Source organism: Opisthocomus hoazin, chromosome 2 (genome assembly GCF_030867145.1).
Source record: "Opisthocomus hoazin isolate bOpiHoa1 chromosome 2, bOpiHoa1.hap1, whole genome shotgun sequence".
Lineage (NCBI taxonomy): Eukaryota > Metazoa > Chordata > Aves > Opisthocomiformes > Opisthocomidae > Opisthocomus > Opisthocomus hoazin.
The window spans coordinates 121,678,899-121,703,522 of record NC_134415.1 but is presented as its reverse complement, the minus strand read 5'-3'; the positions used below and the strand labels follow the sequence as shown (position 1 = coordinate 121,703,522).

Below are 24,624 nucleotides of genomic sequence, written 5' to 3'. Positions count from 1 at the left end.
CATGACTGACCAGCAGAGAGGCTCATTTTGTCAAAGAAGCTCCAGATAGTATTGACTGGACTTCAGAAAAAGAGCACGCGGTGATGGGATGAGTGACTTGGCAAACTGGATCAACAAGCAGGGCTGATGCTGCTCCTGCCTGCGTCTACAACAGGGAGCACCAAGAGCAGAGCAGGTCTTTCCTGTGCAGACATACATTCAGTTCTCGTGAGCAGCATCTCCGCCAGCTTTTCCAGCGAAGAGCTGCGGCACAAGATGGAGTTGGTGACTCCAGGTGGGCAAAGCCCTTAACTACTCCTTCAGGTTGTAAGAGCTCTATTCACAAAGGCACTGCACAAATGTGGCTTTGACTGGAGCGTGTGGAAGCACTGGATGTTCAGCACCTCAGAAACTCAGACCCTTCCCTTTCGGTGATATTTAAAAGGCCAGTTACCCATAGCACGTGGGATGAACGTAACCAGAGTGATCACCCCCTCGCTGGCCACCCCTACAAAATGCCCCATCCCCAGCTGATCGCCGCCTACACAATCACTTCACTTTGGTACCTCTTCGAGGACTAAAGCCTGACACCTCCACATGCCACCATCACTTTTCCTGGCCTATGGGTGTTATTTCATGCTCTCCTGCTGACGGCTGAGCTGCTGCGAGCTCTTCGGTGCTCGGCAGTTCCTGGCACACAGCTCCCAGGGATGATCAGCTTGGGAGCACGGGACCCCTAAGCTTTGCCTCTCATTTTCATAGAATCATGAAAGTTGAAAAAGACCTCTAAGATCATCAAGTCCAACAATCAACCCAACATCACCATGCCTGCTAAAGCATGTCCTGAAGTGCCACGTCTACACATTTTTTGAACACCTCCAGGGATGGTTTCCTCCCTCCTGCCACCCTCCTCTCTCTTTGCCAAGGTAGGATGGAGGAAAGGAATGACACACCATGCGGAATGCTACCATCTCCCCAAAAACTGGGACCAAAGCCAATGCCACAGCTCCCAGGGAGTCCGGGCCTGACCCAGCTTCTGGGTCTCATTTCTCTGATGGCAGAGACCTGGGTGGCACAGGCATAGGTTGGCACCATGGCAAAGTGGTGGGGAAAGGAGACCCAAACATTCCCACCTTCCATCAGAAGAGCACTTGACCCATTGTGAGCAGGTCCTCTCCTCCCACTGGCTTCATCCCTGCCAGACCTGTCCCCTCACCATCCTCTGCTCGAGGGCACAGACTGTGGCCTGGAGTCCGGCTGCGGAGACTCAGCCTTTCCTTCCTCACCAAACACCACAGCAAGTCTCCACGCTCCCCATCCTGAGAACCCAAAGTACGAGCACAGGCATCAAAGCAGAAAAAATGAGCTTACAAAATGTATGAATGAACTAAGAAGTGGTCACGATAGAAGAATGAAGAGCAAAACCTGCTGAAAAACCACTGAAAAATGGCTGGGTTATGTTTTCAGCCATTTCTGGGAATGGATCAAGTTTCAGTTTCAGCTCTTTCAATACTGATCTCCATGAAAATGCTCTGCTGCCCAACGCACCCAGCCTGCCCGTGCGCTCCTTCCCACCACCACCTACAGCAGGCTTCTCTCCAACACCCTAAATTCAGGGTCTGCTCCGCTACTGGTGCCAGTAAAAGGAAAAAGCAGCCACATGGGCTGCACGTGTCTTGAGGTGCAAGGCTGCAAAAACATCCTTTGAGATGTAGGGTGGGGTTAGTGGGTTACACCAGCTGGAGTTCCAAATTTTGGTCATTTATCGGTGGTCCAGAATGCTTGTTGATAGGGCCTAACTGATTTTCAGAGACACCTCTGCACCTCCATGTACCTGGCAACACGCTGTACTAGGAACAAAGAGCTTTAAAAGACTGAATGCAGCTGGTTTTACTATGGAAGACATGAACTAGCTTATGACGAAATTCAAGGCGTCACATACGCCAGCCTGGTGGAACATCTTGCCTTTTACCAGCTCTTAATCCAAAGACAGGGAGGGCAGAAAAACTCTCCCCCTGCTACGCAAGGTCACAGGCTCCTGACCACCAGCCACACCCCACCCATGGGACAGTTACTCCCCAACTCCTCGCCCTGACATGTTTTCATGGAGGACACGCTCCTGGCAGTGAGAATAACACTACACTCTGCTCCAGTGTTTCCTGGGAATTATTTCTAGGCCAGAAGCACCCCTGGCCATCAGGCAGTCAAACTGAGCGTGAAGCCATTTTGTTTCTGACTGTCCCTGCTACGGGACTCCACCAGACTGGGGGATTCAGGACGCGGTGCAGGCAGCGGCTTAAGCACAGGCTTTAGTTTTGTAGACCTCAAGGAGCCCAAGGCAAGGCACACGCACCGGTCCTGTCCTGTCGATCGTGTGTGCCTGCCCGAATTGCAGCCCCAGCGTTTTCAGGACAGGTGGGATTGCTCTGTCCGTTCCCCTGCTCCTGCGCCGTTACGTTCCCACGTGAGAGAAGAGGGAGCCAGTTAAGCGTAGATACACAGCTCTCTTCACATGCTTAGTATTTCTAGCTTCACTGTAATTATATCCTGCAGATAAAAACGGTGCTAAGGTCAAACAAATCCTCCAGGAGAGCATACTCTGCGTGGAAACTATGGGGTGTTTAACTGGAAAGGTTGTATAAATACTGCCGATTGAGAACCTGCAATTATCCATTAAAATCACTCTGAGCTCACTGCGTTCACATTTGTCCATGTTCAAACCCTAGTCTCCTATTTATAATGCTTATATGTGCCCAAAATTCAGCTCTAGGCAAGAGGCAACGGATCAGAAGTACATTTTTCCCAGACAGTTTCTACGGCGTTAGATGGTGATGCTCTATGGGGGACCTGCTCTGGGGCTGGGGAGCTGGGCCAGGGTTGTGCTGTCCCGCAGCCGATGCCCCGCTCACCTGCCTCCAAAGGCAGCATTTACTCCTCCGTGCCCTTCGCAGACACGTCCCTGTCTCGCTCCCTAACACGGCAGGGCTGCAGCATCTCGGCCGTGGGAACCCCCATGCCCGGGAAAGGCTTTCACATCTCACCAGGGGCTCAGCGCTTCCACACAGAATCACACAGAATGGTCGGGGTTGGAAGGGACCTCTGTGGGTCATCTAGTCCAACCCTCCTGCCCAAGCAGGGTCACCTACAGTAGGCTGCACAGGACCTTGTCCAGGCGCGTCTTGAATATCTCCAGAGAAGGAGACTCCACAACCTCCCTGGGCAGCCTGTTCCAGTGCTCCGTCACCCTCAGAGGGAAGAAGTTCTTCCTCATGTTCAGACGGAACTTCCTGTGCTTCAGTTTGTGCCCATTGCCCCTTGTCCTGTCACTGGGCACCACTGAAAAGAGCTTGGCCCCATCCTCCTGACACCCACCCTTCAGATATTTATAAGCATTTATTAGGTCCCCTCTCAGCCTTCTCTTCTTCAGGGTGAACAAGCCCAGCTCCCTCAGCCTGTCCTCGTAGGACAGATCCATTTGCAACGGCTCCAACAGCTGTTGCCCAACCCTGATCCCACTTTTTGGGTGCAATCTCTGACTCTGTGTGGGGACCGAGAGGCAGTCCCTGCTGCCAGCACGTGGGGACGCGAGTCCACCCTTACAAGGGAGGACTGGTGGCTTTTGTTCTGGAAATACTCCTCCGGGAGCAGCGAGCGATGTGACTGCCGAGTGCTGTGACCGAGACCCTTGCCCAGCAGCGCAGCTGCCCGCCGAGAGCCCCGCTCCCCTCCAGCCTTGCCCTGCTCATACGCATCCCCCTGGGGCAGCCCCAGGCAGGGAGCTGCCCTCCCCTGTCCCCTTAGGCAAGCAGAAAGAGGGTACGACGCCATCCCTCACCCTCCTGATGTCCTCCGGAGGTTATGTGCCCAGGGAAGGACCAGATGATTTCTCAAATGAGCGGCCAGCACGGTGGTGTCCCCACAGGTGTAAAGGCCAAGGGCCACGCTGCCGCCGTGCTCACCCCGGGGGACTGAGGTTTGCTCTCCTGCTGAACCGGGGAGGTGCCTGCAGCCGGGAGAGCCCGGACTGGTTCCTGCACGGGCGAAACCACGGATGGCATCATTGCCAGCAGCGGCCTCTGTCATCTCCCCGAATCCTTGCCCTCCTCGTTCACCATAGCGATCCAGGCTACGAAACCGCAGCGACCCAGCCACCGCTCCTCTCGCCAGGGCCAGCGAAGCTGTCGTGGGGTTCAGGGCAGAGCCCCAGTAGCACCCCAGCATCGCGAGACCCAACCTGTCACCCTGCTCTCCATCAGCCACCTCCAGACCCGAGGCAGGTGATGCCTGTCTGTCCGTCTGTCCGTTCCCTGCAGCTGTGGCTGAACAAGAGCCACGAGAGCCGGGGGTGGCTGCTGTCAGCATCCCTTGGACACAGTCCCGCAGGAGCAGGTCCCAGGCCACCCGTTCAGCCGAGGCTCCCAAGAGCCACCAGCCAGGGGGATGCTGGCAGGAGCTACAACTGTCTTGCCTGGATTTGAACCGCCCATGAGCCTCCACCGCAAACATTCGGAGGAAAAGGAAGGGGTAAAAGGAACGAAAACATTTAAAAAATTGTCTCGGCAGTGAGAGAAACTATGAAGCAATGAACGGCGATTGAAAAATTCGGTACCTCGAAAGCTTGGTAACCGTATCTCCGACACGGGGTTTCCAGAGCAAGCCGCCCCGGCACTGCATCTGCCAACCTCCTTCCCCCAGCCGCCTGCTCCTGCTTTTATCTAAAGCCAAAGGTCAGAGGAAAGCCGTGAGCCCTCCTGCTGACCCCTCCTCACCTCCCAGATGCACCTTGGCCCCCTCCGTGCCAACAGTGAGGAAACCCACGGCATGGACATGCGCCTTCCTCTGCCCCACTAACCTCCATCTCAGAACCCCCCCGGGTGAGGTGCATCCCACTTCACACTTATCTACATTCACGCTGAGGCAAGGAGCCATCCATCTTGGATGTATGGATGTAAAGCCAGAGGAGCTCCATGGGTGTCCAGGGGGTTACAGGAGACTTACAGGTACCCCATTCACCCCCCTGACCTGCTGCCGGCTGCAGCCTGAGGATGTAGATGAGGATGAAGATGAGGATGAAGAGCAGACCTTCAGCAGGGCGAGGATGAAGTGAGCCGGGGGGGGGTGGGGGGGAGCGTTCAGCCCAGCAGATACGTCACCGTTCTTGATGTGCATGGTTTACTCCCCACTGACGCACTATTTTGGGGGGGGGGGGGGCTGTTGGACCCTCACTGAGGCTTTCCTGACCTGTGAAACTATTCAGGTCTCAGCAGAACTCTGCGAGGTGACCCCCTCTCTGCTCTGGCGCGGCTCAGACCCCCCCAACAGAACACCCCTGCGATGCAGGGCGACTGGCTTTATACAGAGAAAAACCGTGTTTTCCAGCAAGGATTTATCTCCCCCAAAAGCAAACTGCCCTCACTAAGGAACACTGATGTTTACACGCCAGCACCTTGACCACCAGTAGAAAACAAATGACCAAAAGCGAAATCTGTGCACATGCATCTCAGGTCTTCTAAGCCAACCCAGCGATGAAGCCGAAATTTGGTACCAAATGCCACCGAGGTGCAGCAGAGACGCTTCCCAGCGCCCAAAACATGCCTTGGCGCCGACGCAAGGCTTCCCTCATTTAAAGGCGCAATTTACACTCAGCTGCTGAGTTATTAAAACCCTGCAGCCCTTTCAGCACGGGACTGCTTCACGTAGCGGTCTCCGAGGGTGGCATTCGGCTGTCTGCCTGGGAAATGCCCGCTCCCAGGGGATCCGCGCTCCCTCGGCGGAGTGGGGAGAGGCAGGCACTCCGAGGAGGGATGGAGCTCGCTGGGAAACCGGTGCCAAAGGAAGGCAGGGTGGAGCTCAGAGCTTCTACAGAGGTTATTTAGAAAAAGAAGAACCCAAGCGAAGTGGCTCTTCCCCAAGGAACTCGGGACCTGTGCTTCCCTCCAGACACACTGCGGACGGCTGTGTGACTCGTGGGCCCGACGCCGGGTGCCCGGAGTGCCTTGGAAACGGGGTTTTGTGTGGGAAAGGGAGGGCACCCACCAGCTGGTACCTCCTGGAGGGCATCGGCAACAGGGCCAGCGCTTTGGACCACACAGAGCCACGGCATCCTCAGCGAACGCCTTCCAGGGCCGTTCCCATCTGTCGAGAGCATGAGCCCTACTCCAGACCTGACTCCCGCTTTAGCCTCCGGTGACAGGGACCATCTTTCCCGTCCCCAACAGCAGACTCACAAATACCTCCACGTTGCAAACAGGCCTGGACCAAACGATTCCAAGCAACTACGGCCATGGGTTCTCCACCCCCTGCATCCCCCCCGGGATCCCTCATTCTCCTCCCTGGCAACCCCAGGGCATCAATTTGAAGGCAGCCAGAAGAACTCTTGTAACTCAAAGAAAAGAGCATTCCCACCTCCCCTCTGCCGGAGGGCAATGCTGGCCCGGCCCCTCTGCCGCAGCCACCGCTCTGTCACCCCCCAGGTCACCTCCGCCCGAGACAATTTTGGCCAGAAATTTTCCAAAACCTTTGGGAAAGAAGGTGTTAGCTCGTCTTGGACAAACCAAGGGGATCAGGCAGAGCTCAGAGGCTGAGCGGGCATCCCTGGGGGCTGTGTGTCCCCCTCCCCGGGAGGGAGCGGGCAAGGCATGGAGATGGGGGCAGCTCCGAGCGGGGAGCCCGGCAGCGCATCAGCCCCAGCTGAGCCCCGGGAAACCCGGCGTGGGTGGTGGGGATCGCTCTTTCTTTGAGAGGGCCTGGGGGGAGCCAACCTACACCCTCGCTGTCTGGAGGGGGGGGCATCCTCCATCCCTCCTGGGCTCACGGCCAGGGTAGCCCCGGGAAGGACGGGGACACCTGCTCTGAACTTGGTTTTTGGAAAGGCACGCATCGAAATGTGCATGTGTATATATATATATATTTATATATATATATTTATATTTATATATATAAAATGGGGCAGGGCTGCTGGGTGGGCAGGGCGGGGTGGGGAGGGGGGGAGCTGCAGAAATTGCTACCTGCAGCCGCACGTCTCCACGACCATGTCCTCGTACTGTTTGTAAACCACATTGTTCCCGGAGTCTATGTAGAGGATGCTGATGGGGCTGAGCTTGGAAGGCACGCAGCAGCTGGGAGGGGTGGACTCCGGGTCCATGGAGTTCATCAGGGTCTGGATGATGGCGTGGTTGGTGGGCTCCAGGTGGGAGCGCAGGGGGAAGTCGCAGACCCCTTCGCAGTGATACGCCTCGTAATCCAGCGGGGCGATTATCCAGTCGTCCCAGCCCAGCTCCTTGAAGTTCACGTGCAGGGGCTTCCTGCTGCAGCGGGTCTTCGCCTTCTTCCCCTGGCCTCTGCCCCCAGACCGGGTGGCGATGGTGGTCCGTCTCTTCCTCCGCTTGGGGTATGCCTCCTGGCCGGGATCGGGGGGCTCCAGGATGGGGGGGCTGCCCAGGGCCTTGATCTTATCCCGGATCTCCTTGAAGAGGTTCTCCTTCCTCTGGGTGCGGGAGAAGGCCACGAGCAGGGCTCGTTCGTGGGGCTGCGGCCGGGGCTTGCTGAAGCCCAGCTGCCGGGGGGGCAGGAGCCGCCCCGACTGATCCGAGACGATCCTCAGCAAGAAGCACAGCAGCTTGCCCGGGAGAGATCTCTCCTTCCGATCCCGCAGGGCTTCCCAGACATCAAACACCTCCCATCTGGAGGAGCCCGCGTCCAAGATGTCTGCAGCCCTGGAGTCCAGTAGCCGGGGCTCCTCGCCATCCCGGCTTGGGCAGGTGGAGAGGAGGAGGTGGTGGAAGGTGCCTTCGGGGGACAGGGCCAAGCTCCGGTTTTCAGGGAGGGCACGCAGGACCCGCAGCTCCGCGCCCGTCACCTCCTCCGCCTGGGGCAGGCTGGAGATGTCGAAGAGGTATTGCTGCTCGGAGGCGGATGGGGAGGCATCTGGAAGAGATAAAACAAAAAAATAGGAAAAAAAAAAAGAAAAAAGGAAAAAGAAATATAAAAATCCAGCAAGCTGAAGCCAAGCTCTTGTTAGGGAGGGGCAAGGGACACGGAGCTAACGGGGGAGACCATCGCCTTGCAGTAAGGCTCGCTGCGCATCGCAGCGGGGACACAGCCTGCGTGTCCTGCGCCCGGGAGCGTCATCCTGCCTGGAGGCACTGAAGAAAAATGGGGAGGAGAAGGCGGAGAGGGAGGGAGGGAGGAATCAGTTCAAACAAGTGACTTCTCATCAGCCCTCTGCCCCGCAACCCGAGGTGGCTTCTCTGCCTCGTCCCGGGTGTTTCAGCGTCGCCGGCTGCATCGCCATCCTACTCAGGCACGTAAGCCCCATCCAAGCCCGCGTGGCACAGTCCCGTCCCCATCAGCAGGTTGTCACCGATTTGTTCTGCCCTAAGTGTTACACACCCCCCGCTCCAGCCCCAGCTATGCCAATGCTGCGAAAAATCTCATCTTCCCTCGCCGGCAGGCACAGGCAGATGCTGTGCCTCGGGGTGTCAGATAGAGGCACCCCCAGAAGCTGAAAGGGAGCCCAGATGGAATTTGTCACTATTTTTGGTGGAATCCAAAGCCCGGACACAGACTTGTGCAGTTTCTGGCACAGAGTAAATATACTCAACGTGAATTAAAAAAAAAAAAAAAACAAAAACACAAAGGAGGTGGAGTTGCAGAGAAGAGATGAATGAGTTCTGGGAGGGTTGTTTTTTTATTTTCTCCCTCTCTAACAAGAAACCTGATCCGGGCATGCTGCAAACATTGCTGCTGTGCCCGAGCCCGGGGACCCACTGCCGGCAGAGCCCTGCCCGACGGCCCCACGCCGCAGCCCCCTCCCTCCGGGTGGGAAAGGTCTTTCTCCCCGTCATTTGCTATTATTATTATTATTGTTAATGTTATTATTATGGTTTAAAATAACCATAATAATTACTATTATTATTCGTTTTAAAGCAGATGTAAAACTCCTGTGAGGAGCAGATAAGGAGATCCCTCTGAAGAATTCATCCGGTTCCATTTTGCCCTAAATCTTCCCAGGACCCGGGCGCAGTTTTCCCCCGACTCTCCCAAGCCGGGCACTGCCCACCCTCCCACCGGAGCATCCTCCCCCTCGTCCCCCCCCCTCGCTCCCCCGCCGTTTCCCCACCAGCTTTCAGCAAAAGCCTCCCTGCAAAGGCTGCCGGCGGGATACGGCACAAGCTGGGCTTGGGGACAGAGTTTGGGGGCTGCGGGGGGGGCTCCGCCACCCTCCCACCCGGTGACAGGAACGGGGAAGAGGCTGTGGGTGCTTTTCAGTTTGGTTTTTCATTTTATTCGATTGGGAATTTTTTTTTTTTTTTTTGCTCTCCCTACTCACCGGCAGGGCGCAATGTATACATACATATAAGAATATATATACCATTAAGTGCGTTTATGGGTTTATTTGATTATTATCATTCACTCCGCAGGTCTGAAGGGGGAAGAGGGAGAAGGGGACCATGATGCTGAGCTCAGCTGGCTCCGGAGCACCGCGGCAGCCCGGGGCTGAGTCGGTCCCCACGGGGCACCGCGACGGGACGGGATGGGGAGGGAGCGCGGCCGCGCTCCCTCCCCATCCCGTCCCGTCGCTGTGCCCTGGGGAGTTTTTCAGGCTCCCGGTCCCGGGGATGCTGCATGGAGAAGCTGAAACTCCATCCCCATCGCCATCCCCGACCCCACGCTCACGCACAGACCCACGCTTACCTCCACCAGCAACCCTTTTCCCCAGCTCCAGGCACAAACCCGTTGCTATTCCCATCGCTACCTCAACCCCCTGCCCACGCACAGCCCCATCTCCGACCCCTGTCCCCATCCGGATCTCCCACCCCCCAACGCACGCACTGCCCCACCCCCGTTAAACAACCCTTGCACAGCCCCTACCCCGTTCAGTTCCACCCGCACCCCCACGCAGCACCCCATCCCCGTCCCACCACCCCGCGCTCAAACCAACTCACAACCCCACTCCCCAGCCAACGCACAAGCCCCGTCCCCGCACACCACCACCCTAGGCACGACCCCGCGCTCGGACCAACGCGCGAGCTCCATCCCCGCGCACAGCCACTTCCCTGCGCGCTCAAAGCAACGCACAGCCCGGTCTCCGTCCCCCAGCCCACGCACAGCCTGCAGCCCCGTCTCCATCCCCAAGCCCACGCACAAGCTGCAGCTCCATACTCAAACCCACGCACAGCCCCACCTGCATCCCTCAGCCTATGCACAGCCCCGTCTCCGTCCCCAAGCCCACGCACAAGCTGCAGCTGTCCCCAAACTCACGCACAGCCCCGTCTCCGTCCCTAAGCCCATGTACAAGCTGCAGTTCCGTCCCCAAGCCCACGCACAGCCCCATTCTCCCCCCCACACCCACGCACAGCCCGGTCTCTGTCCCCCAGCCCATGCACAACCCTGTCCTTGTTCCCAAACCCACATACAAGCCGCAGCTATGTCCCTAAACCCGCGCACAACCTGCAGCTCTGTCCCCCAGCCCACGCACAGCCCCGTCTCCATCCCCAAGCCCGCGCACAAGCTCCAGCTGTCCCCAAACTCACGCACAGCCCCATCTCCGTCCCCAAGCCTGTGCACAAGATGCATTTCCGTCCCCCAGCCCCGGCACAGCCCGGTCCCTGTCCCCCAGCCCCGGCACAGCCCCGGTCCCTGTCCCCCAGACCCGGCACAGCCCCGGTCTCTGTCCCCCCGCCCCGCCAGCCCACCCCGGGGCCCGGCGGACCGCCCCGGCCCCGCCGCCCCGAGGGCTCCCCGGGCACTCACCGCCGCGCTCCCGCTCGGCGAAGCCGGTCACCGTGTCGGCGCGGCGGCCCGGGGCGCGGCGGGCGGCCAGGCGCTGGTAGAGGGCCACCATGTAGTGGTGCGGCACCACCGAGCCGTTGCGGGGAGCCCCGTCCCTGCGCGTCGGGGAGGAGAAGGGGGAGGCGGCGGCGGCTGAGGAGGAGGAGGAGGAGGCGGAGGAAGGCGCGGCTGCCGAGGGTCGCTGGGGAGCGGCCGCCGGCGGTCCGCGCACGACGGCGGCGGCCTGCAGCCCGCGGCGGAGGCGGCAGGCGCCCAGCAGGCAGAGGCAGAGGGCGGCGGCGGCGGCGCGGAGGCGCATGGCGGCGGCCCCGGGGCTCGGCGCGGCGCTGCTGCCGCCGCCGCTCCCCGCCCGCTTTTGAACATCGTCTTCGCCCGCCGCCGCCGCCGCCGCTGCCGCCGCCCGCCGCCACCGCGGCGCCCCCTGCCGGCCGCGCCGCCCGCCCCGCCTCCGCCCGCAGGTGAGACACCCCCCCCCCCCACGGGGTCCTCCTCGCCCCCCGGTGGGGGGGGGGGGGGGGGGGTGACAGCTCCGTCCCGCGGCCCCGCGCTGCCGTTTCGGATCGCGGAGCGGCGTTGGGGGGGCTGTGCCCTGCCCCGCGCCGCCCCGCACCGCCACCAGCCCCGGTAGTTCCGCCGCGGAGACCGACGGCGGCGCGGAGCCGCTCACGGCGGTTTCCCCGGTAAAGTTCACAGAATCACAGAATCACAGAATGTTCGGGGTTGGAAGGGACCTCTGTGGGTCATCTAGTCCAACCCTCCTGCTGAAGCAGGGTCACCTACAGCAGGCTGCACAGGACCTTGTCCAGGCGGGTCTTGAATATCTCCAGAGAAGGAGACTCCACAACCTCCCTGGGCAGCCTGTTCCAGTGCTCCATCACCCTCAGAGGAAAGAAGTTCTTCCTCATGTTCAGACGGAATTTCCTGTGCTTCAGTTTGTGCCCATTGCCCCTTGGCCTGTCACTGGGCTCCACTGAAAAGAGCTTGGCCCCATCCTCCTGACACCCACCCTTCAGATATTTGTAAGCATTTCTAAGGTCCCCTCTCAGCCTTCTCTTCTCCAGGCTAAACAAGCCCAGCTCCCTCAGCCTTTCCTTGCAGGAGAGATGCTCCAGTCCCCCCATCATCCTCGTAGCCCTCCGCTGGACTCTCTCCAGTAGCTCTTCATCTTTCTTGAAGTGGGGAGCCCAGAACTGGACACAGTACTCCAGATGGGGCCTCACTAGGGCAGTGTAGAGGGGAAGGAGAACCTCCTTCTAATGCATCCCAAAGTTCAGGTGTTCCTGTGGTCCCGACTGGGATCACGAAGCGGGGCGCTGGCTGGGAGGTCGCTTCCTGTCTCCGGTCCCCGGTTACTCGGGGGGGTTATTTCCTCCCCCCCCACCCCACGCTTCTCACAGGGTTTGTCACTGCAGCCCCTCGTGTTCCTTTCCGCCGCGATTTTACGGGTGCTTTGTCGCGGCGGTGCGGGTGGGTTCCTGTGGCGGCGTCCCAAGAAACCCCCATCCGTGGGTGCTGGACGGCTGGGCCCGAGGACGCTTGCACGCCCCACACAGCCTTCGCAAGGCGCTCGCACAGCTTGTGCAGCCTTTACACGGCCTTTGCACGGTTTGCACGGGGTTTGCACAGCCTTTACATGGCCTATGCACGGTTCACACAGGGTTTGCACAGCCTTTACACAGCATTTGCGTGGGTCGTACGGGGCTTGCACAGCCTTTTCACAGTGCTTGCACGGCTTGCACAGCCTTTACACAGCCTTTGCACAGTTCAAACGGGGTTTGCACAGCCTTTACACGGCCTTTGCACAGTTCACACCGGGTTTGCACAGCCTTTACACGGCCTTTGCACAGTTCACACGAGGCTTGCACAGCCTTTACACAGCCTTTGCACAGTTCACACAGGATTTGCACAGCCTTTACACAGCATTTGCGTGGGTCGTACGGGGCTTGCACAGCCTTTTCACAGTGCTTGCACGGCTTGCACAGCATTTACATGGCCTTTGCACAGTTCACACGGGGTTTGCACAGCCTTTGCACGGCGCTGGCACCGTTCTCCCAGCACTTGCACGCTTTGCATGGGGGCTGGCACGGTGCCGTTGGCACCACCAGCCCGGCTGGAGCGGGAGGCAGAGGAAGGGCCAGCAGAGGAAGGCTTCGTTAAGTGTTTTTCTTCTGTCAGCCCATTACTAAAACCAGGCTGACGCTGGTGAGATGCTACAGGTTGCTTTAAAACAGCATCTGACAAGTCCTTCCACCCCTCGGCACCCCGCTTTCTCCCGGGCAAGGTGCTGGGACCCCGACTGGGTGCCCTCACAGCATTGGGGCAGGCAGCAGCAAGGCCAAGCGTTGGGGTGGCCCTTCCCGAGGATGAGGTGGCCCTTCCTAAGGATGAGAAGGCTGAAAGACCCTGTCCTGGCCTGTACCTCCCAGTCCCACCGCCAGCCCTGTGCCCGGGACTGGGACCCCTGCTCCCCTGGTGCCCCCGCCGTGGGGTACAGCAGCGCTCCCTTCCCCGTAGGGGACCAAACAGTCAGTGGAAAGACAGAAGGATGCACCGGTGAGAGGGGAAGGACCGCCCAGCTTCGGAAAATGGGCGGACGGGTCGATCTGTAAACCTCTGGGCTTCTTGCAGCCCCTTCTGGAGCCTCTGCCTGGGTTCCTCTCGCACAGCCAGTGTCATGGGAAACCGTGGAAGGTGCAGAACCGGTGAGCGGAGGCCCTGCCCCGGGCTGCCCGGGTCTGCAGGTCCTGCCGCCTGTTCGGTCGTGCGTACCTGCCCCGCGTGAGGAACCCCAGGCTTCGCCAAATTCCTACCAGTTGGAAACGTCACTGCGTCTTTTGAAAATTAAAATTATATCGATGCAACAGATAGGCTGTGCCCCCTGTTTTTTTCTTTTTCCCCGACTTTTTCATCCCCAGCCCAGTCCTCTTGTCAGCCCCCAGTGTGGGCAGCAGGGCCAAATCCCCAGCGCAGCCGAGCGATGGGTGCCTCTGCGGCAGTTCGCACCGCACCGGCCCCGTCCCCGCACACAGCCATCGCCGCGGCCGAGCCGGGTGCTGCTGGGTGGTAAGAGCCAGACCCCCATCCTCGCCATCTGCGCGGAGACCCAAACGCAGGCACGCTGACACCCACGCAGCGCCGAGCGACGCGCACACGCGTGTCTGCGCGCACCGGCTGGCACGCGCGCGCGGGTACGCAGAGCCGGGGAGAGAATCCTGCCCGGCTGCGACGGAGGGGAGGCGTGAAATCCCACATCCCACCCTCTCGACCGCACGGTGTCTATCAAGGTGCACGAGCACTGAGTCCTGCACCTGTTCTCCACTGCGGCTTCGTCTAAACCCTTCTGGGCTTTCTCGAAGGCCACCGGCCCGGCCCAGCCTGGCTGCAGGAGCTTCCCAAGCTGCCCCGGCCCTGCACAGCAGCACAACTACTCCTGCCCCCAGCCCTTCCCCGCTCTGAGGACGGGCTCCCTTCTCTCCTGGTGCAAAACTTTTGCGCCTAATTTCACACTGGCAAAGAGCCACCTTCTACCAGCACCCTTCCAAAACCAAATTAGCACGCTGCTGCAGCAGCAGAAATTGGAGACGAAAGGCTGCAGTTTTATTTTACAATTCAATTAGCAAGTGTATGCAGAAAAAAAAAAAAATATAAGCAAAGGAGATTGTATGTCCATTCGGTTTCACCAGCAAATAGACTTGTTCCTCTTGAGGGCACTCCCCACTGGTGTGGGCACAGTGATGTGCTCGCACCAATGGTGGCCCGCAACCAACGTGGTGACACTGGCTCTGACCCTGCTCGCTTGCTCCATCTCTCTTTGCTCTTACACTTACAAATCCTCTGGGCACCTCCAGCACTGACTGAAGAACATGGTTCTGAGACTGTCACATTACCCTGTTCACTAAGTACTAAGCAAACAAGTTTGCCAGAACCTAAGATGAAGATGAAGGGCCACATTTGCCTCCAATTTTTCCCTAAGAACCTGTCCAGAATAACATGAAGCCAATGGCTGTGTGCCCAGGAGGGATCCTGACTCCTGCACCCTAACAGCTCGCACCGTGTCCCACCACGGTCTCACCCTTCCTTCACCACTATGCCCTTCTGCGCAGGTTTTTTGGAAAGAAGGGGGCAGTCAGCCCACTGAGCCTGTTGTTTTTACGGGGAACATTTCTGGGATGATGATTGCTTCAGGACCAGGAAGGAATGGCTGATACTTGGGCTTGTCCCCTCTGTTGCAGTCTCCCTCCCTCCTCTCCCTCTCTTGGTCCCCAGCAGTGCTCTCTTTGCCTTCCTGCATCACCTGTGGTGGTTGGGGATCTTTGTGTGTGGAGCACTGGTTCATTTCTGCACGTGGGGCTGAGTCCTGGGCAGGGTGGACTCCCCTACCACGGTTGCATCCTCTTTTGCAACTGGGGGCAAGGTCCTGGCCTGGGACTCTGGCCTGCCAGAGAGGGGCTACCCTACGGATGCTCTTCAGCAAAGGAAAGAAGAGGGTGTTTGATTTAACAGGAACCCCACCAGCTGCAGGAGACCACTTCTCAAAGGAGGAAACTGAGGCAGAAAGGAAATCCTCAGGCATTAACCACATACCTGGTGTCATAGCCACGTTCCCACAGCCCTGTACCTCCTGCAGATGTTCACAGTTCCTGTCATTCCCGGGTTTTGATGGAATAAAAATAAACTGCAGTGACAAACCCTCTCCACACTTCGGAACTGGGGGTGTTTGGGGCTTTTTCCATTAGCTAAGCCAGTGGGACTCAACCAAATTTGCAAGTCCTAGGCAAGTTCAGAGCAGTCAGAATATTGATGCTAGTGGTTATTTGGAAGAATATGTTTTCATGTAGTGGCCACACAAGAAGCCTCTTGTGGCTTCACTTAACAAATTTCTTCTAGCAAGATGGCTACAAGTGACGGCAAGGCCAGCTCAGCAAGTAACCAAGCAACAGCATCATTTTCTTTCCAAATCTTCCAGCAACTCCTTCCAAAACTGACTTAGGCTGAAGCCAAGCCAAATTCTTCTTGATTGTCTGCATAGGGATAGCCGAGGAAGGTAAGACAAATCAAGGTACAAGCTCCATGCATGAAGCATCAGATGGATGCGAAGCCCCGTAGGGCTGCTGTCCTTCAGGCCCCATCACCGCAAGCTGGGTGTCTAAAGCTCTGCTTCTCTCACTTCACTTTTTATTTGAACACTGTGACAGAAGACTTACAGAAATGCTTTTCTGAGAGTTCAATTCTTCTAGAAACATTAGAGCTTCTTGGATTAGACTTTCCATTGCCCTTGGGGAAAATTGTCCTGTTCAGCATCTGGTCAACAAGGTCTGGCATAAGTCACCTGACGATAGCAAGTCAAATTGCAGCTGAGTGCTCAGTCAATCTTCAAAAAAGTCCGTCTGCTTTTTGAAAAGTGCAGAGTCAGCAGGTAATTTATCAACAAACCAAGCCACAGATGCAGAGTTGGGGCGATGGCTCACCCCAAGTATTCTTGTGGCGGTAGTCCATGCTAGCCTCTGGTTGGAAGCGATGGGATTCACCTTGCTTCATTTTGGCTTCTTTCTCAGTCTAGCTAATCACCTTCCTCCCCTTAATGGTTACTGGAGGGAGAGTCATACCTCCTGAAAGTGATTGCTAGTGTTAAGCAAAGACTCCAGATGAGACAGCTGCTTACAGAGGTTTTGGTCTGCCCATACAGAAGGATCTCAGCTGCTTCCCCAGCCCTGCCTGTCCATGTGAGATGTCACCAGGGGTAGTGTTCTCCTGCAGCTCTCCTCAAGCTCTGCTCCATGCTTCCTCATTTCTATGTATTTCACCCTTTGACCCCCACTCAGTGCCTTTTTCTCTCATCTGTCTCCCTGATTATTGCGTTTCTCCCCATCTTCTTGTCCTCGAACTCCCAGCCCCTTTTCAAAGGCTTCTCAGATTTGGGGGGTATCAGCCAGTCCTGAAGGGGACACCTGGCTGGGAGAGTGTCTGCCAGTGGCCACCCAAGGGAGTGTCAGAAAGGGACCACTGCACACCATACTCCACACCGATCTTCCCAGTTCCCAGCTATTCCCAGGAGAGCCCCGCTCTGCTCTCTCCCCATCCCTCCCCAGCCAGCACTGCTCATGGCTCTTGTGTCATTCTCACTTCTCTGCCACTTGCGACAGAAAATTTGTCCGTACCAAAACCCAGTCCTTTGCTTTCTATCCCAATGCAAAGTCTGACCAGTAACTCCAGTTCCGTCTCACTCCTAACTTTCTGGATGCAGGTGTTCACCGCTACGACCATGGAAGGAAGGCGGGGGGGGGTGGCGGTTCCCCATCAGGTTGTCTTCTCATCCTTCAGTATTGTTTATTCCTTGTCACACAGCTACTTTTGCTCTCTCCTTCAATTCAATAATCCCACACCTTTATTTCCCGCTGGAGACCAGCCAAACGGAGCTAAACTCTGAAGTCCTTAAGGTCAGCCCAATAGCTCTCCACAGTGACAGAGGTCTGGCAATAAAAGTCCTTTCCCCAGGAACTGATTTCCCTCCCTTTTGGAAACATCACCTTGAGCAGGAATCAACAGCTGGATGCATCTTACCCAAGTGCAGCTAAAAACGCAAGGTACCGAGTTGGAGGTATCAGCTTTGGTTTCCTTGACAGTTACTCTGGAGGCATCAACAAGCCATGGGGCTCAGACCTGCCACCCCGTCTGCTCCTGCCTTCACTCCTCCGTGCCTGCTGCTGGGCTGGGCTGTGAGGAGGAGGAGGTGCGGAGAAAGGTGGGTGTCTGGGTGTGGTCCAAAGTCCTGTTCGATTGCAGCTTTGCACGATCTGGATCACTTCTCTCAAAGACCGCGTCTCTCTGACCATCTTGCCAGGGCAATATGTCCTTCTGCAACGGAGGGTATGTGGGTGATCTGGGCTGGACGGCTGGCAGGTGGGAGTGATGCCTCTCACCTGAGAGGTCCCACAGAGACCGGCAGAGACCGTGGGGCAAACTGAGCAGCTCATGAACTACTTTTTACCACCACCTTATGTTCTGGCCTCCTGTCCACTTCTGCCTTTTAACCCCACAATTTCTGCTTTCCTTTCCCATCTTCCTTTTTCCAACTTTTTTTTTTTGTTGCTGTTATTGTTGCAGACGTTTCATGCCCTGGGCCTCTTTCTCCATCAGCAGCCGAGCAGCACGAGCAGCTCAGCGGAGCAGAGCCCAGCGGCCGGCCCCGGGGCTGGGTGGGAGCCCCGGGTGGGCTCACTGCCGGGCCAGGAGCACCATCTCCCGGCCAAGGCATTTATGGCAGCGAGCGGCTCCCGGTGCGAGGGGGAGGCGAGGGCACCAGCGGCGTGGAAGGCGCCCCTCGCTCGGGTTCCTGTCCCCGGAGGCTGTGAAACACGGGAACCCAGCAGAACTGGGTGCTGTGTGTCAGAGAGGGAGGTGGAGAGCTGGCTGTGAGCAGGAACACGTCGCATGGGCACAGTGCTGTCACCGTGCCCTGCTGCAGGGAGGACTTCGGCGTGTGAGTCGCAGGATCGGCCGTTACGGAGTTTTTACTACAGGTGAAGCTCCCTCTTGTTTTGCGTTGCCCTGACTGTCTCGAAGAGCCCTCGAGTTAATAAAAAGGGTAAAACACATCTCGCTTAAGGGTCCTTTGCATAGTTTTACTGTAGAAGTCAGAAGCAGCTTTTTGCCCGCCTGTCTTTGCCTAAGGAGATGCGCTATGAGGAGATTTCTGCCACGTCATACATCCTGCAGGCCCTGCACATTCATTTAGTGCTCCCACTACAGTTAAAGGCATGCCTCTGGGCAGTGACGGCTGCGTGGATGAAGCCACTGATACACATTACTGGGTGGGATGTCAAATGTCCTGTTAGCAATGACCTTGATTTCCTACTACATCAAGGTGGCATGTGTTCACAACTGGATATCTGCAGCTCTTTGCGGACCCTGCAAGTTGGTGTGGGCTGTGCTGACATCCGTATTTAGGTAACACACATTTCTGCTTTTCATATTTGATGCAGGCAGCATGCTTGCTTTGCCTTGCCCGCTTTCCTCTTCCTACCCACCCAAACACTCACGTGCGGGTTCAGGCACCTGAGGCCACCTGAGATGCTTAAAAATGAGCATCTGGTGCTACCTGAGACATCCAGAACTCCAGCCACTGCCTCAGAAAATAGTAGGGCTGTCCTACACCTTCTGCCTCATCTACCAGCACCATGTTGATGTCTTAGGTGCCTTGCAGACTGCAGAGACCCCAGGTGCCTGTTTTAGCACCTGACCAAGGCACATTCCCTTATGAGAAGATCACCAGAATTTAGCAGGAAAAAATATAGAAGATTGGGCTTTCCGATGTTTGAGAAATCCTTGAACAGCACACCACTGTGTGTGACTTCGGCAGTGTACAGGGAGCTCTGTCTATTTCTGTGATTCACATGTTGATCCCACCAGATTAGTAAGTCAAAATATGTCATTTTGGGCTCCTCACTCTGTGTCCAGAAGAAAAGTACAGCTGAAAACGATTTGATATGACTGGCTCCTGTATGAAATGAAATTATTAGAGAGGTTGTGGATTCTCCTTCTCCAGAGATACTCAAGGCCTGCCTGGACAGGGTCCTGTGCAGCCTGCTCTAGGTGACACTGCTTCGGCAGAGGGGGTGGACTACGTGATCCACAGAGGCCCCTTCCAACCCCTAACATTCTGTGATTCTGTGATTGTCTGGCAGGCAGCTGCTGGTGTGCCAACAAGCACTTTGCACTTGGAACAAAGAGGTGTTAAACTCTGCCTCTCTCCTTTGTCCAGGGCCTCACCCTGCAGCACGGATTAAGTCCGGGCTGACAGTTTTAATAAGAACCAAAAGCGCCAAAGGGCGGTTAAACATCTTCCTGGGCCTTGATGATTTAGCGATGTGGAAGCTGCAAGAGAACCCAGGCCTGAGTCTGCTCAGTAGTTTTTTCCTCTGTACAGTGATGGCTTATGGGTACAATATATATAAGACAGGTTGTGAATATAAAGACTCATCCCACGAGCTCTCCAGGTGGACATAATTGTGCAAGTAGGGCTAGCCACTTGAGCTACATCTGTACAAGTAAATTAAATGTTTGTAGGACCAATGTTTGTCGGTATGGACATTTCCAATGGAGTCTTGGGAAGGAAAAGCACCTTCCATGCAACCAGCTTTCCACAGTTCTTGGGTGTCCCTTTCTGCGCCCCAGCTCAGCACAGCACAGACCAACTCACCTGACTATGTAAGGCTTGGGTAGCCTTCATCATTCTGGTCTTGTAATTGTGGCTTTGACCACCTGAGTGACTGATTTCAGCAGAGGCTCCAGTTATATGAAGAGGGAATGGATAAAGCTGGTTGTAGGGCCAGCTAGAACAACATGATCTCTCAAGAAGACTTCATTTCCATTCTCCTCAGTCTGATTGTTTGTCTCACTAGATGGTGGTTGCTGCTTCTTTCTTTATGGAAAGCTGAAAACTTGGCTCGTAAGAAAATCATCCAAAGTTTGTGCTACACCATTGTAATGTAAATGGCTACGTCTGTCTCTAGAGCTGTATTTTCCTCTGTCTTTCTGAAGGACAATCATCCATTTCTACAAGATCTCCAACACCCATATAGTATCATTTTAGTAGATGCTGTTTTGGAGGAGTGTGATAAGAAAGCATTTAGGGTGGATTCATTTCACTTAATCTACACCGTAAACGAGATATTTGCTAGACATGAATCAGCTGTATCACTCTTATAGCTCCAGAGATAGTACTGACTTGATTTTCAATTACTGTAATAAGTACATATGTATTTAATGCACATGGGGGCACCAGTGTGGTGACACCTACTTCTAAGTTCATGAATTTCAACCGTTTAGGCCTCATTCCATTGCCTACACACAGGCACTGTAACTGAGACGTACCAGAGATCCAAGACATCTGCCTGGAGATGCAGACACAGCACAAGAGCAGCATGAGACCTGCAGCCCTTTAGGGAAGCAGCTGGAGGCCACGTGGGATACACTAAGGTCTCTTCAATGGTACTAAGCCATAGCTGACAGCTGAATTGAGACCTGAACACCTAAGCTAGTTCCTATACTCCCCATATAGCCACTGGAGAAAAGTAGGCACTTTCAGGGCACAAATCATCATGTCTTGAAGTAACCACCTGAAACAGATCCCAGTGCTCCTGGAAATGTGTTCCAGAAACACCATTTTCTCCACTGACTGCAAAGCAAGTCTACCAGATCAGCACAGAGGAAGATGTTGATCAGGTCAAAATCTAATTTTAAGCAAGAATGATCTCACTGTGTGTAACTGGAGGCAAACTGCTTTATAACACCTTTACGATGGTAATCACTAACATCTTCATTAAAAACCACAGATTTCAGAAGCTTACATGTATGACCTGGTGAAACCCAGAGTCTGACTGCCAGCCATTTTCCAAGTAAGAGTCAGACCCTCTGACTTAAAATGTCTGCTATAAAACATCTGCAACCAAAACTCAGCTTCTGGATTAAATAGCATTTACCTGGAAAGATATTCACCTCCTACACCACCGTGTACAAGCGACTGGTTGACAAGATGGCTTGTATTGTGCTATGAGACAGAGGTATACCTACAGATCTCCTTGGACAATTGGATAGCTCTATCCTGGCTTGGTGTCACCAAGAAATGGTTGGGTCATTGTGATCCCTCTCTCATAGCATCTGCCAAATTAGTTATCCTGAATTGAAAACAGAGCAGCAGAACTAATGCAGCTCAATCTACCAAAAAATCTGTATTGTACTTCTCTTATACTTCCGTCCCACACTGGAGGTGCACAAGAAGCAACTGGCCTACTGGCAAGCCAAATGGAACAGATATCTGCTGAGTTTATGCTTCATTCTTTCCCTCAGAGGGATGCTGGCCCCTCACCTACTGACCTGTCTGGTTTTTACAATAGTTGAAGGAGCTGAAAGTTGTCCAGCCATCTCCTCTTCTGTTGTATTTGGTTAAAATTGTCCATCGGGTTATACAGTGTTATTAGGTGGGGAGCGGACAGTTAGGCTGACAGACACATGGAGCAACAGACAGGCAGAGCAATTGCACACACTTTCTTTTTTTTAGGAAGAGATGCTGAAGAACAAGGTCCTAACACCCTCTTGCCTCCCATGCCCTTCTCTTTTTCTTGCTAATTCAAAAAGTTGTAGTTTTTCCATTTGGGACTATTGCAGTGAGGTCCAGAATCACTCATAAAACGGAGGAATTTTTCCAACAATGTCCCTGAAAAGTTTCCTACTTTTAAAAAGAAATCCAGGAACAAAATCTGGCCAGCTCTAACTCAACTGGCTCGAGCTGCATTGCAATAAGTGGTTCAGCAGAGGAACCTGGGTCTCCATGAACCTCAGCCTTCCTTACTCCTGCTGGCAGGATCTTCATCCAGGGAATCATCTCTGCATTTCATGTGGGTAGTGAGCAACCAGGACTCAGCACCAAAGCCAAGCAGACCTTGGGCTCTTGTTTAGATCCAACCAAATAAATCAGCATGGACATAAACACCTCCAGAGCTTATTTGGTGGGAGTGAGAGAAATCAAGGTAAAGTCCTTAGGCAACAGCTTAGGTCAAGTGTGTGCTGAAGATGTACTTGAAAAGCTTGGCTACATATTTGGGAGTCTGCCTGGAAACTTGTGCATTTACTGACTTTCCTTCACCTTTGTTTGATCTAGGGAAATACTGTTTTCATTGCACCTATGTAAAAAAGTCAACTACCCAAAACCTATCCTTTCATTGGCGAAAAAAAGTCAACTGTATCTATCTGCTGTAGAACGGATTTTTTAATAATACAGATAATTTTCTGTGTTTTAAGGCTTGTTTTCATTAAACTGGGGCAAACCAGGAAATATCTTTCCTTCCTGACTGGTTACCATGAGATTTGTCCATGATTTACCTAGGATCCCCAAAACTTAAGGGAGGTGGAATTTTAATTCCAGGGCTGCAGCAGGTCAAGAGCCAAGTTTATCTTTCGGCGGGGATTATCCGTGGTTTCTACCGGGTTATTCTTGGCATGTGGCTCATCATATTACAGGTTAACTGTTTGAAGGAGAGGGAAAAGCATGAGGCATAATGAAGAACAGCTATATAACTCTCCTCCCTGCTCCCCAGAATAAATCCATCCTGAGTTTAGGAGGTGCGTAGATGAAAAGGCGGCCTTGACAGGCTATCAACAACCTTACCACATCATATAACAAGAGTGAACTTTAAATCTACCATTTTGGCTACCTTTGAAACTCACAGAGAAGCCCAATCCTAATATAAAATCTCCTAGTGATTCACATCTGGGTTTTGTAATTGTCACATGGAAACAAATAGTGGTAGGAATGATAAAGTGACTGATCATCTCACTGGAATCCTATTACTCTAGGGCAGCCTTTTTCAGTAATTAAAAAATATTGTATTTTTCCCAATATGAATCAAGACTGGGAAAAAGTTTCATGTTCAGCTTTTAAACTGTGTTTTCATAGTAAATTTATTTTGTTTTTAAATATATTCCTCTGTTCTTTCTCCGCACCCCCCCCCCCCCCCATTTTATTTACTATACCCTAAGCAGGGCTCTGATTTCTCCTCATCCTGCCATGATTACAGGCAGAGTCCTCTGCCAGGGATTCCAAAATTGGTGGATGATTCCCCCTGGGCTTATAAGCTCACTCTTGTTCTCCTGCTGTCTTGGGGGAGATGCAAAGCAAATCCAGGAGCTGCCAAGAATCCCATCCAGGCAGAGATGCAGCGCTGCAGGAGCTGGTCCCTGCTCGGTGGCCAGGAGGCTGACGTGATTCTGGGATGAGTTCATGATGGAGACCCCCATGTCCCTGTGCCTGATGGGGAACAGAGAGGGATTAAACCGTAGGGCAGCAGTCCATTTACATGGAGCTGAGTGAACAGACCCCAGCCACAAATCACTCTATTTTAACAGGCATTGGGAGGTTTTTCTTCCTCGCTTTCACCCTATGTGGGAACTCAGGGCCTGCAGAAGCCAGCCGTTGGGCAGGTCTCCAGCACACGTAGCGAAAGGTTACCTGGTGCAAACCTGCATTTACCGTGTCCCAGCCAGAGCTGAAGGGACGGGGAGGATCGTCCCCTTCACCTCTCCGATCTGGGCTTTCCGTTACAGCTGCCTTCCCACACACTCCTCGCCGCCTGTGTTGCCCATCGCCTGCTCACCAAATGGGTCCCCCATTTTGGCACCCAGCTGTTCCCCAAGGAGGACCTGGTTGTCAGTCGTCTCACAGGTGTCAGACCACAAGCTCTGCAGCTGCCTGACAGCCCCTCAGCCATCTGAGCTTGCCCAAGTCCTTGCCAAAATGTCTTTCACCTGTTTTTTAGGTCACCACAGCCAGGGTCAAGGGAAGGGCTTCTCAGTTGTGTCTTGCAAGGGGCAGCAAACTTGTTCATGCCCCTTTCTGAGTACTGGGAAGGGGGATGGGTCACTGCATCTCCATCATTTCTCCCTGTGTTTCCTTGCCCGTCCTGCTCCAGCCCGGTGGATGGAGGATGATCTGTTCTCTGGCAGAAAAGCCCTTGGCTAGTACAGGGAGAGGTCATGGGGGACAGGAGCTGTAGGCTGCTGATTTCTAAACTTTAGGATTTCTTTCTTCTCCCTCTTTTTCATCCCACTCCCACTTAGAAGAGAATCATAGAATCATTTATGTTGGAAATGGCCCTTAAGATCGAGTCCGACTGTAAACCTAATATTTGGACCCCCACAATCCTCTTCGTGTTGAGGCAGGTGGCTGAGAAATGTCCTCTGGCTTACAAGTCAGTGAAAGGTTCTTAGTTTAGCTATTGGGAGTAAAACTGTGTATAAAGGTAAATACAAACACCACCGCTAACTACAAATGTGGTCGTATCACTGACTGGCTTC

The 24,624-nt window shown here is 54.7% G+C and overlaps 1 protein-coding gene across 1 annotated transcript; it reads right to left on the bottom strand.

Moving 5' to 3' along the window:
- Positions 1–6,873: 6,873 nt before the first annotated feature.
- GDF7 (growth differentiation factor 7) lies at positions 6,874–11,071 on the bottom strand. The gene is made up of 2 exons (XM_075410894.1): positions 10,735–11,071; positions 6,874–7,905 (listed from the first exon to the last, which is right to left on the bottom strand). Exons 1-2 carry the CDS (start codon positions 11,069–11,071, stop codon positions 6,983–6,985), a joined length of 1,260 nt encoding a protein of 419 aa, XP_075267009.1. The 3' UTR covers positions 6,874–6,982.
- Positions 11,072–24,624: the final 13,553 nt, after the last annotated feature.

Coding starts and splice junctions, on each gene's coding strand:
- GDF7 (XM_075410894.1), bottom strand. CDS start 11,071: ATGCGCCTCCGCGCCGCCGCCGCCGCCCTCTGCCTCTGCCTGCTGGGC. Junction 7,906..10,734: donor CGCCGAGCGGGAGCGCGGCG/GTGAGTGCCCGG, acceptor TATCTCTTCCAG/ATGCCTCCCCATCCGCCTCC.